The 13444-nt window shown below is 45.4% G+C and overlaps 1 protein-coding gene across 3 annotated transcripts in view; it reads right to left on the bottom strand.

The window, feature by feature from the left end:
- Nucleotides 1-2842: 2842 nt before the first annotated feature.
- Nucleotides 2843-13444, bottom strand: part of ATRN (attractin) — a 148383-nt gene continuing 137781 nt past the window's right edge. Inside the window, exons 28-31 of one of the 3 annotated variants that reach the window (XR_015286517.1) lie at nt 9805-9919; nt 4042-8359; nt 3883-3978; nt 2843-3816 (exon numbers count right to left, since the gene is read on the bottom strand). Coding sequence is in view for 1 of the 3 variants with exons in the window: in XM_086887864.1 (XP_086743990.1) it covers nt 8235-8359; nt 9805-9919 (240 nt within the window). In the remaining 2 variants the exon portion in view is untranslated. Of the gene's footprint in view, nt 8360-9804; nt 9920-13444 lie in introns of all 3 variants that reach the window. The other 2 variants (XR_015286516.1, XM_086887864.1) reach the window with 2 other exon arrangements.

Raw genomic sequence — 13444 nt, 5'->3', positions numbered from 1 at the left:
GTGGAAAGAAAAGCTGGACCTCAAATTCCTCTCTGGCTCCTTGCCCAAAGCCATCCATTACTGACAGCTGATGACAAAGATCATCATCCCAGATGTACACAAAGCCTTGAAAACCCTCCATGCTCTCTTCCCTTCCTTCTCTTCAAACCTCTTTTTTTTGCTACAACCCAAGAAAAACAGAGCAGGGACGAAAAATGGCTCCATCTCTCTGTGATTTCTCCTGCTGTCCAAAAGAAACTTAAAGCAGTTTTAAAACCACTACCCCCTGCCCATTTCATTTCAAGCCTGGACAGCGCACGCTGTGCTGCCAGCCCGGCAGCTGAGCCTGCTCAGCTCTCAGCAATCCCGGTCTGATGCCACGGAATGAGGCAGCACAACAGTCTGCAGAGGCCGTGCTGCCTGAAACCTTCATGGCTCATAAATGCCAGGTTCAACTCTGCTTCATCCCAGCAGTGCTTAATTTGAAAGTTGAAGAGTGACATAAAAACAAGTGGAGAAGAAGGGATTGTGTCCCGGCAGGACTGGAACTGTGGATGCCCGGGCGTTACGGATCGACTGACAGATTTAGATAAACCCTGCCTTAGGCTCCGATTCTTGGCAGCAGCTCTGCTTACATGACCTGCACCTCAACCTCTCTGGCTCACAAGTTCTTAAGGCTGGCTGATTAGGGCTACAAAATTATTAAAATTATTATAATTATAGAATTATTAAATGATTATAAAATGTGTTATTTATTGAACAGACAGGTGGTAATAGACAAAAGGCCTTGAACAGTTACTACACAATTTAAAACAAGACAAGTACTGGGAGATTACATAAAACTGCACCACATTAAGGTACCTGGATTAAAGCTAGCAAAGACACAGTAGAGAACAGGTGCTGGGACTGAGAGACAGGACTCTGGAAAAAGGAGAGCAAAAAGTAATCCAAGCAAAAAGCCAAAGCCTGAGCAGGAGCTGGAGTTGTTTATTGAAGGCACAGCATCTCAAGCATAGAAGAACAGGCTTATAGAAATCTGGAGTTGCAGTATTCTTCATGCAGCACATTTTTCTACTGTTACAGTTCCAGGGCTACAGCTTCTACAAAAGTTTCGCACTACTGAAAGTCTGTTGTTTGCATTCCTGGACAGCCTTACAAATCCACAATTTCAGAAACCTCTCTTAGCTGAATGTGCTGTGCCTTGTCATATCAGCAAGTTCCTGTTCCAGGGCTTGTAGCCCACCAAGGCTGTTATATCTTGTTCTGCTGTTCTCTCTGTTCCATCTCCCCTCTGATTTCCCACAAACAGGAGTCAGTGGAACTTCCTGAGCTGCTGATGGAGGATACAGAGTCCTTCCACTCAGCCCTCGAGAGAGTAACCTCAAAATTGGTGACCCAGCTTTGGGGAAAAGCCCCACAAATTTCTAGGGAACATGCAGAAGACTTTCATTTTGTGAAAGTTTGGTGAAGCTGTTATAGTTTGTAAAGTGGAGTGTCTGTCAGTCAAAAATTCCAGTTTATCTTTCGGCAATCTTGCTTCCACAGCAAGATGTTTATTGTCAGCAGTAGTGCCACTTCCCCGGTGCCTGAATGAGACAGGTGGTCTTTAGCGAGTGATTTCACCAAACTGCAAGCTGTTGGAAGGGTGAGAAGCCTTGCACCAGGTAACAAACAACAGCTGAGTTCCTGTGGTGAGGAGTGCTGCTACACCTGTGCAGGAGGTGGGAGAGGAGCGCCCACCCTGCCGTGTCTCTCCAGCCCTTGTGTCGATCTGAAACACCAGCTGGTGTCAACATTTAATAAATGATCAGCAGAACTGCTGATACTGTTTCCATGGAGGGCAGCTTTTCCTCTTTGGATTAAACAAAGAAATTTACTGGAAAAATTATTAGTGAGAGTAAGAAAGGGAAGGGGTTGTGATTTTATAGTTCTGTGGGGGTTATGTCATGAGGGGCAGTGGAGAGGTGGCTCTGATCTCTGCTCTCTGTGACAGGGACAGGACCAGGGAATGCTGGAGCTGGGCCAGGATTGGGTTGGATTTTGGGAAAGGTTCCTGATCCAGAGGTGCTGGCACTGCCCAGGCTCCCCAGGGAATGGGCACGGCCCCGAGGCTGCCGCAGCTCCAGGAGCTCCCAGGGATGAACAGGGATGAACGGGGGGGATTGCTGCGGGGTCTGGGCAGGGCCAGGGATTCATCCTTGTGGGTCCCTTCCAGCTGAGGATATTTTGTGATTCCATTTAAACCTTGAATGCAGAAGCTCTGAGTTTTGGGACTATGGAATCACTGAATCATCTGGGCTGGAGAAGATCTTTAGGACCATCAAGCCAAAGCACTGAAGGATCAGTTGTATCGTGACAGCTGGGACCCACAACCCCCTGAGGGGGTGGGAGAAGCAAATTCCTCCTTCAACCCTGACCATCCAAACCACCTGCATGGAGGACAATTTTCTATGTAACCATAGAATTATTTAGGTTGGCAAAGACCCTAGGCACACTGAAAACTTTGACACCTTGGTGGGATTCTCCTCCCTTCTCCCACCCTTTGGAGACAGCCAAGGAGATCAGGGACCAAGAACTGCCCTAAGGCACCTGGGGGAAAGGGAACCTGAGGTAGAAATGGAAACTATTTCATGGCTGTCTCTCTTTGAAATCTTTGAAAAGCTTTAACTCTTTGAATTACATCAATGCATCCCCCATCCTCTGGCATGTCCCTCCTTCCTCCTCCCAAATTCAGTACCTGCCAGGAGCCCATCGATACCCACCACCACCACAGCAGAAACTCACCCTCACCTCAGCCAGGAGCCTCCAAAAACACCTTGAATTATTTATCTCCCCCATGTTAAGAAAATAAGTAAGAGGAAAATTTTAACCAGATCATCTACTTTTTATTTCAGAGGAAAGATTTGCATTATTTACTTTAATTTATATACATGTACTTCACATTTGTATTTAAAATGCACAGACCTCCCAAGAATTTTCTCGTTCTGGCTTTAAATTAGCTGTTATTTTACAATACAAAAAATTATACCAAAAACCTGCAATCCTAAATGTGTGTATGTATAACACCCACAACCCCAGCAATGAAATAGTTTACAATACTTGCTCCTATTTACATATGAATGCAATAAATGCTAAATTATACATATTAACAAACTAAGCTCAAGTCTGAACACAGATAAGAATCATAAATAATTACAGAATAAAGAGGAAAAAAATCCAGAATACAATTAATTCAAGGATCTTAGTTTAAAGAACATTTATTGTGCACAAATTTCAGAGAAATATAAAACTTTTTTTTTTTTTTTTTTTTTTTTTAATGGACTGACATATGATACACTCTGCAACAATTGTTGTTTTTTTCTTTCTTTCTACTGGTGAGGTTTCTGGAATCAATACTAAACAGACAGGAAATGTCTAAAGAATTCTAGTACCTGGAAGACGCACACGAATAGTCTGTGAATAGTGTCAGAACAAAGAAACAGACTGAACAAAACCTGCCCTGATGCAGAAAAAATCAGCATATACACATACTGTAGTAGTCCTGGAATGGAAACTCAGCTCATTTCAGCAGCTACCAACAGAAAAAGCAAGAATTTGACTAAAATTGCAAAGAACACATCAAAAAAATGAGGGGCACACCCCAAGACATCCCTTCCCTTCCCTTCCTTCCACGGCTCGGCGAGCGCTTTCCCCCTAAATCCCACCCAACTCCATCTCCCACCTGCTCCTGCAGCTCAGCCCTTCCCTGCCCTTCCTGGGGGCTCCAGGACAAACTGGGAGAGGAACAACAGCCTAAACCAGGAGAGGAACAACAGCCTAAACCAGGAGAGGAACAACCTAAACCAGGAGAGGAACAATGGCCTAAACCAGGAGAGGAACAACAGCCTAAACCAGGAGAGGAACAACCTAAACCAGGAGAGGAACAATGGCCTAAACCAGGAGAGGAACAACAGCCTAAACCAGGAGAGGAACAGCCTAAACCAGGAGAGGAACAACAACCTAAACCAGGAGAGGAACAATGGCCTAAACCAGGAGAGGAACAGCCTAAACCAGGAGAGAAACAGCCTAAACCAGGAGAGGAACAATAGCCTCCACTTTCTGGGGGGACAGAGGAGCTCGAAGCTGCTCTGGGCACGCAGAGTCTGCTCGCTGCTCTCTCAACAGTGCAGCAAATCCCTGTTTCCAGGGAAAGGGGTCCAGGGTTCCGAGGTGGAGCTGGAGCCTGTCCCCAGCTCAGGGTCTCATGGAACAGGAGCAGCAGCTGGGAACACCTGGAGCAGCAAAGGATGCAGGGACAGCCCAGCTGTGTGGAACTGGCACTCCAGCGGGATTCTGAGAAGGCCTAAAGTTTTATTTCAGCCTCCAACCACCCCACAAACGCAGAGCCTGCGGACCTTGGTAACATTTCCTGCACAGAAATGATGCTTCTGAGCAATCTTCAGTGCATGAACTGCCCCCAGGGAGTGTGGATCTGCCAGCAGAGCCTGCCATGTCCATGGCACCACACCACTGAATTTTGGGACATTATACTCCATGGCTTGATGTTAATCACAGGCATTACCCCATCATAAATGGCTTTATTTTGGTAATTTCAATAGAATGCATTTTAAGCCCAGGGAAAATGATAATAACAACTGAAAAGTTGCATCTCATAAATCTTGTATTCAAAATATTGAGCCAGAGCGTGGCAAGATCATGCTACAACAGCCCAGAGAAAATTCTGGGTTAACACCACGGAAAACAGTGAATTAAAACAAAAAAGTGTGTTATTTGGAGATCCACTGGCACCGTCGTTTTCTAGAATAAAAGGGACCCAGTTCTGAAATTTTATTACTGATTTTTTTAAAGGCTCCTCTCAGAGAATTAAAATCTTCTGAGGTTGAGATTTTGAATGCTGAATTTCAGTCAGTTATAAATGCCTGAAAATAGTGATTTTGAATGGAAACACTGCCACAACTTAAGTACAAAGGCCTTAAACTACTGATTTAATCCTCCACGTAGTGACCACTTTAAGGACATTTATTACTCGTCTCCAAATGTTGCTTTTTCCCCTTCCAAATGGAAAAACATAATTTTACTTGGTTTCTACATTTAAGTGAAATGCATTTGAACACACAAAAGTCAAGTTATGCCTCCCTGCTTTGCAAGATATCGCGATATAATCTGATGTTTAAAGCTCTGGAAAGTTATCTAATACTGATCAGATGAAGGAGTTATTAAGACAAAACTCATACATCATTTAAAATGCATCAAAAATACATTCAATATTTTTTCTGGTTTATATACACTTTATATCTCTCCATGTTCTGCACGTTACTGTAGAATTTATGTACAAGTGCAAAATCTGTGTGTCATTTGTCATTTATTTACAGATTCTCCCTTGAAATAAGGTTGTTCTTTCTCCCCCATCTCACCTCCAAATGAAATAACCCAGAAATCCTTCACTTCTGGTACTGGCCTGCTGATAAACTGCCAGCAATTCTTCTTTCCCCTGTCCTTTACCACTTTTTTCCTGTTTGCCTCTAAGCTGGGATGAAACTGCAGCAGAGCTATGTATGAGAGTTCTCTTCTCCCTCATCACGATGGAGATCAGGGGCAGGGTCCAGCTGCACCCAAAAGGAGACAGTTCCTTTTATTTATATAAGTCACTTTTGTCGCTCTATTTACATTTTTTGGTTCTAATAAACCTTGACTTTGATCTTTTTTTGCTCATTTTTCCAGTCTCTGACACTGCATTTTGGCCACACTCCTGGGCACACTGTAGGTTTTCCACACCAGACAGCCCAGCTCTCCAGGAGTGAGAAAACATCCCAAATTCTGTATTTATGTCTTTTTACAAATGTAAAAATCTATTATCCCTCTAGGCCCACAGTTCTGAAAGCTGTTTGTGATCAGGAAAACCCAACAACTTGAAGCACCTGCTCCAGTGCTGTCCTGAAGAGGAAACTCAGGCACAGGGGCTTTCACCATCTGGGCTGGCAGTTCTCCACCCAAAAACAGCAAGAAGAAATCTGCAAACATGAGGACGTGCATCGTGGCTGAAAACATGCAGAGACAGGGGAGGGACTTTAGTCCAGTCTTATTTCTCCAGTTCAGATTAACCCTATCACTGAGCAAATTAGAAAATATTATCAGGAGATGAATCTGTCTGAGGTAATCCATACATCAGGTAAAACTTGCCTAAATCCCTTCATTTTAAAACAGAGCTCAACCCTTTTCCCTTCATAACTCCTTCTTCCCAGAGAGCACTGAAACTTGTAGTTTAGAAAGAGATGCATTTATATATATTTATATATAATGCATTTTTTTTCCAATGTTTTTCTGCAGTCCTAATGTTTTTTTGCAGTCCCATTGCACTTGTTAGATGACACATTAAATCAGAATTATCATCCACCACAGTCCTTACACCATCAGGCTGTTCCCATCACCACTGTCCAGACACACACAGCAATTCACCTCTTTATTGCAATGCTGCCAGGCTCCAAAGAGCTTCTTCAAAATACATGGTTAGAAAGAAAACACCTCAGAAATGAGTGGCTGATATGTGACTGATCACCAGAACATGCACAAAAGAAGAGCAGTTATTTGGGTTTCGGTTTGGAAAGGTGCTACCTGGCCAGATCCAGGAGCACTTCCCTTCCACATGTTACCTCTCCATTTATTAAATATCAGATATCCTCAGCAGAACCCAGCAGCTCAGTGACCTGGATGAATCCATAATTACTGTGATGAAGCAGTCAGTAACTGCACACCTCGTTTGGCATCTTCACTAACATCTTCTCTCCAGCTCCAGCAGCCGTGGTGCAGCCCTGGCCCTGCCACGTTCCCAGCTCCAGGGACACACCACACACAGCTGATGAGTGCCACACATCCACAGTCCAACCTTGAGCTTCAAAACACAATCCCAGCTTGTCAGAGGAGTTCAGGTGGTTTGATGCACCCCCCCAAATGCCAAACCCTCTCTTTGCTCATCCTTTCACCAGCCAGCCACTTCTCCAACGTCTAACAGAGCGCAAACCCAACAGGAAATACCAGGATCTGATCATGTAGAACTCAAACCTGTGGCAAAACAAAGCTGTTCTGCTTGACTTTTATTTAAAGTTCTTTTTTTACTGCATCCTCAAGTGATCTGGCACCTGGAGTGCTGCTTTTTACACCCTGTAAGAAGATGGAGCAAATCATAACCACTGAGGAGCAATGCCTCCAAGCTCAGCTCTCATCCAGAAGGATGGCAGGAGGAAAGGGGAAGGAAAGAGGCCAAAATCAGAAAAATGTGATGTATCTGACCTGGAACACAGACTGCTTCTATGAAAATGCTGGTGAAGCTGGGAGTTTTCTTATGAGATACTGAAACTCTATGTGCCTTCCAGATATTTCCATCTGGCTGAGTAGTTGGTTGGTCAGGAAAATGCGATTTTCCTCTAACTGCACGGGACAGAGTGCCTTGGGTGACTCTAGATGTGAGCAAACATACCTTTAAAGGAATTGAATTATGTTCAAAAGCAGCGTGTGTAGCAGTCTCCTCACTCCCTAGATTTGTTCACGTCTAGGCACTTGTGTGTGGTGTACTCCAAGCAGGTTAAGACTATGTAAACACTGAGTCTTTCCAAAGCAACATCCAACTTTCCAGTTATTTCATGTGGTCTGAGCAACATCAACCTTTAAACCATCCCAGCTTTTGCCTTCCTGGACCATGGTGACTACAAAAAGGCTGTGCCTGGAAGAGAGTTCCACTGAAATAATGAGGGAACAATTGAATATTAAATGAAAACAAAGGATGAAGATGCTTTGAAGATTAATAGTAGTGTTTATGTGTTGAGAGCTGACACCTGTAAACACTTGATCTTTTTCTTTTTGTACAGTTTGATAAATACATGAACTACAAAGCACTTTCCATGTAGAAACCTGAGAGTCATTCATATTGGACTACTGTAGTATTTACACTGACCAGGAATGGCGGCATCGGACCTTACCGCACCTGCAATAAAATTATTTTGCTTTAAACTCGAAGGAAACAAAGGAGCAATCTGAAGCCATGTGTCAGTAAAACTTAAGTGGAGCAGTTGTCAAATAAAGCCAGCTAGCACATAGATGAGAGAAAAAAACAGGGTTCAAGGAAGTTGTGGTTTTTTCTGGGTGCTTCTAGTCTCTTGGGACACAACTTGGAAATCTTTCTCCTTCTCCTTCTCCTCCTCCTCCTCAGTATTACTTTTCCATTTTGTTTAAAACCCTAGACAGTTTCTGATGTCCATGCATCAAATACAGGTTCCTGGCTGTGCAGGGGGCTGCTGCTTCCGATTTCGTATCGCGCCCGATTTCTCTTTGTAGGCAATTGGCATCTGTTGTGAAATGTCCACCAGTGCACTGGCCACTGCGAGACCTGGGGACACAGAACAGGGAGTCAGGGAACAGAACAGCCACAGAACAAATCCTCCAGAAACAGCCCTCCAGGCCACAAAATGTGTAGAATTCTTTAAATAAACTAGAAAAGTGTTTTGGCTTAAAAATTAAACTCCAGCCAATATTCTGAAAGGAGTTGAAATACCACATGTTTAATTAGAAGCAACAGCAGGAGGAAAAGATGCAATAAGGGTGGGTATTACTGGATGTAAAACTCTAAATATTGAAGCCTGAACCCTTAAGATTGAAGGTGCCTCTCTGTGCATCAGTAGATGGACTACAATAAACCTGAAAGCAAATGTGCATGGAGGTTTCGCTGCAATTCCTGTGGATACATCAGCTCTGCCACCCCCTCACTGCAGATCAGGGACTCACAGAATGGTTTGGGTTGAAAGGCTCCCTAAAGACCATCCAGTTCCAGCCCCTGCCATGGGCCAGGACACCTTCCATGACCCCAGGTTGCTTCCAGCCCCATCCAATCTGGCCTGGAACACTTTCAGAAAATGGGGCAGCCACAGCTTCTCTGGGCACCCAGTGCCAGGGCCACCCTGCTCTATCCACAGACAAACCACATCTGGGACTGAGCTCAATCCAGCCCAACACCAAACCATCCTACCCAAACCCTGCTCATGCTCCTTCCAGAGCCTTTGCCTCACTGGGCACTGGGGAACCCCAGTTAAACCCCACACTGCCCAGGACATGATGTCCCAACACCCTGACATCAGGTTTAGGTGTGAAGGGGTTGAGAACAAAGAAACCTTAAGCTGGATGGGGAAAACCTTTTTGTCCAGAGCTCCTGAGAGCAGAGATGCTCTGAAAGGACCTGTAGTGACAGGACAAGGGGGAATGGCTTCAGACTGACAGTGGGAAGGGTTAGATGGATATTCTTCCCTGTGAGGATGGGGAGGCCCTGACACAAGTTGCTCTGTGGCTGCCCCATCACTTGGAAGTGTCCAAGGCCAGCTTGGAAAACCCTGGGATAGTGGAAGGTGTCCCTGCTCATGGCAGGGGGTGCAACTGGACAGTCTTTAAGGTCCCTTCAAACTCAAATTTTTCCATGATTCTGTGTCTTCATGTTCCCCTGCAAATGGAGCTGGGAATGAAGTTGGATAGGCCAAGTGATGAGTTACCTTCACAAGTAATACTGCAAACATGTCTGTAGCAGATCCCTCTTTCCCCACCAGCTGGTAATTAAAGCATAGGCCAGTGTCAAATATTCATCCATAAATTGACCTTAGTAATTAACCCAAAGCTCATTTGGGAAGCCAGCAGGGCCCAAACCAGGGAGCCTAAAATACATTGAGCACATCCCAAACTGAACTATGGCTACAGCAGCTCCTGTGGAATCAGGAAAGGCGAATCTGTAAGGTTGGGGAAGGAGTACAGAGTTAATTCCAAGCCATCAGAGACAATGATAATCCTCACCTGACTGTCCTGGTGGTGGAATACCCCCAAGTCCTCGAGGCAACCTCACGAACACCGAGAGAACGGCTGCTTTGTTCCCAAAGCAGGGCTCCAGCGCGATCGGCTTTGGTACAGTCTGCAGTGAGGGAAGCAGCGGGAGAAAACAAATGTTTAACAGTGTGTTACACCCTCCTTCTTCCCCCAGCATCACTTTTGCAGCTTGTACAAGCCCCGGGGCATGAACCACCATGAACCACATTGCTGTGCTGGGCGAATTTCCAGCACACAGCCAGCCAAGCTAAAACCACTGTCAGCAACAATCAAAACACGAGTCATCACAAGAAAACACATTCACTTAATAAAAATCCGACTATTAAAAAGTCAAGCGCTACACGAGGCTTGTATTTCTCCCTAAATTCAATAACAAAGGAGCAGCTTATGTAATCACCAGGACTGAGGGTTTTGTTCCATCGACCCCATCAGCAGCATGTCACTGATAGCAGCACAGCCATTCGCTACTCCAAAATCTATTTTCAGACTGCAAGTCCATGTGCCACCTTAACCATGCATTAACACAGTAAAGGGCATTTTCCCAAGAACAAAAAGAAGTGTTCAAGGCCAGGTTGGACAGGGCTTGAAGCAACCTGGTCTAGTGGAATATGTCCTTGTCCATGGCAGGGGTGGAATTAGATCGGCTTCAAGGGTGCTTTCAATCTAATATACAATATATGATTATAATATATAATAATAATAATACATAATCTAATATACAATGGGCAGTCAGCTTTCTCCCACCCTGGAGGAACAGGGGGCTGGATCCCTGCTGACCCTCAGTGTCTGTGACCATCTCCCTACCCCTGCACTCTTGTGAAGATTTTACCTGAATGATCGGCAGCCAGCTTCACTATGTCATTAGAAAACCCAAATGCAGCAGCCCAGCCCAGAAACAAAGCATGTTTTCACCTGGGCCTGGCCCCAATCCCACACACAAATCCACAGGATCAGCACTATCATGGGATGCAACAACAGTCAGAGGAGGATGCAAGTGTTCACCAATGACTACAGGTTCAGGAGAGTTTCTTCTTTTGTTGCACAACAGCTACAAAAGCTGAGAAACACTGTTTTACCAATACACTCAGTGCTGTTTTCTTGTTTAGTATGGACAAATTCAGCTCTGGTGTTAATGAAATAATTAGTGCTTTTTCCATCAGGCATCAAACTACACCACAGTGCTCAAATGTTCAACAGAAACTCAATGCAATGAAAGCCATGGAAAAGCCTGAACAGGAGTCAGACATGCTGTTAAATTACTGCTGCTCAATAGAAAAGACAAAAGGAGACAACAGCAAGCAAAATGAAACCTAAACCTTTCCATATCTCACATTTACTGCAATGATTGCAGCAGGATTTGTTGGTCTGTGCGAGGCAGATAAATCCGTGCTGCACAGGCTGGATGATGGAAGCTGCCGCCTGCCTGGTTTATGACAACAGATTTCTTCATCTCCCCACCCCCAAAAAAGGGCTCAAACTCAGAGTAAAGCTTTTCCCAGAGGGAAACAAGCACACCCTGGTGCTGTACCCCACAGTGACCCAACTGCCAGAGCTAATGGAGAGAGCACGGAGAAGGAAACTGCGGGAACAGAGCCCACGGACTCCTGCCATAGGGATAGGAGCAAGAACCAAACACAAAATTGATTTACTTCTGGAGAGATTCAAGTGTCTTACTTATTCTACTGTTAATAAAAGAGTTCTACTGAATTCCAGAGTTTGGAGGATGGTACTTGGGTAACAGAGAGCTCTTGTGCTCACCTCAGCACTGAGCAGAATGGGCAGCAAAGACCATGCAGAGAAGTGATGGAGGGAAGAGAATGAAAGAGCAACTGAATAAGAAGATATTTTTTAATACTTTTTAATGTATTTGCAGGGCCTGAAGGGCTCCAGGAGAGCTGGAGAGGGACTGGGGCCAAGGGCTGCAGGGACAGGAGCCAGCGAATGGCTCTCAGTGGCAGAGGGCAGGGCTGGATGGGATTTGGGCAGGAATTGTTCCTGGCAGGGTGGGCAGGCCCTGGCACAGGTGCCCAGAGCAGCTGGGGCTGCCCCTGGATCCCTGGCAGTGCCCAAGGCCAGGCTGGACACTGGGGCTGGAGCTCCTGGGACAGTGGGAGCTGTCCCTGCCATGGCTGGGGTGGAAAGATGACCTTTAGAGCCCCTCCCAACCCACAAGGATGCTCAGCAGCACACTCACCATCCTCCAGCCAACCTGCAGAAACAGGAGGCTGAAAAATCCATCTCAGAGGTCACCAAATCCAGCCTTCCACTAACACAGGCAATGGCACATAAAAGAACAATTCTCTGCTTTAAGAGTAGTTACACTTTCAGCCTGTGCCATCACCTCTATGAGACCTTTCCAGAGGCTCCCTGGTCTGGATCTCACCACTCTGCCACCAGAAACTTTCTTTTAACCTGAAATCTTTCACACTTCAATTTATTCATCTGATTTCTTCTGCACCTCTCCCTGGACTTTTCCCTGCTGTACATCTCAGCCTTCTTTTGGATCAGCTGAAAGAGCAATGCTCTGAATTCCTTCTCTGAACACAAGCACTGCCTCCTCCAGCTCTCCAAGAGCCCCTCTCTGTACCTCGACCATCACTGACCTGAGAGGCATCTCAGGCTCTGACAGTGCCTCTGTTGTGGTATCAAAATCACACTGAGTCTCCTGCACATCATAAAATAGAAGGAAACAGAAGTTTTTTATTATACAGGCTCTCAGCCACGGAGCTGAAGGGACTTGGAGAGGAATTTAGCTCATCTCTCAGCCCCAGGCAAGACCCTCTCTCCTCCTCTGCCCTTTCTAACTAATGAACCCTGAGTGTGCAGCAGAAACTCTCATTATGAGTCCCTGTGGGTACAATCTTCCCTTTCCATGGAGTTTTTATTTTGGTCCTCAAGGTCACACATCTTTCTCCTCTCTGCTCTCCTGGCTCCACAGCACACAGAGCTGGAGAAAGGATGTAATCCTTGCCAACCTGCTCAGAAAAGAATCAGACTCATGGAATATTTTGGGTTGGAAGGGATCTTAATGTTCATCTCATGCCCTGAGGTGAGCAAGGACACCTTCCACTGTCCCAGGAGCTCCAGCCCCAGTGTCCAGCCTGGCCTTGGGCACTACCAGGGATCCAGGGGCAGCCCCAGCTGCTCTGGGCACCTGTGCCAGGGCTTCACCTCCCTGACGGGGAACAATCCCTTCCAAAAACCTCATCCAGCCCTGCCCTCTGGCACTGGGAATCCATTCCCTGTGTCCTGTCAGTCCAGGCCCTTGTAAAATCTCTCTCCATCTTTCCTGGTGGGCCCTCTCAGGTACTGAAAGGCTACAATTAGGTCAACCAAAACCTTTTATTTTCCAGGTTGAACAACTCCAAAAAAGATGAGGGTTAGTAAAATATTGTTAATATTTCCCTGCATGGGGAACTTTATTTCTCTCAATCATGCACAGCAAGGATAATGATGAAGCCAAAATATGTCAGACAATTGCAAACTAATTTGGAAGGAATTAAGCACATCACTTTGCTGCAGCTAAGCTCCATCTTAAAACCAAAAAGGAAAAAAATGGTCTATTGTCCATCAAATCCAGCTTTCCCTGAGACAAGCTGCAGTTAATAAC

Source organism: Cyanistes caeruleus, chromosome 5 (assembly GCF_971803275.1).
Source record: "Cyanistes caeruleus chromosome 5, bCyaCae1.hap1.1, whole genome shotgun sequence".
NCBI classification, from domain to species: domain Eukaryota; kingdom Metazoa; phylum Chordata; class Aves; order Passeriformes; family Paridae; genus Cyanistes; species Cyanistes caeruleus.
The sequence above is the reverse complement of the archived record's forward strand: the minus strand, read 5'-3'. Positions and strand labels throughout refer to the sequence as shown.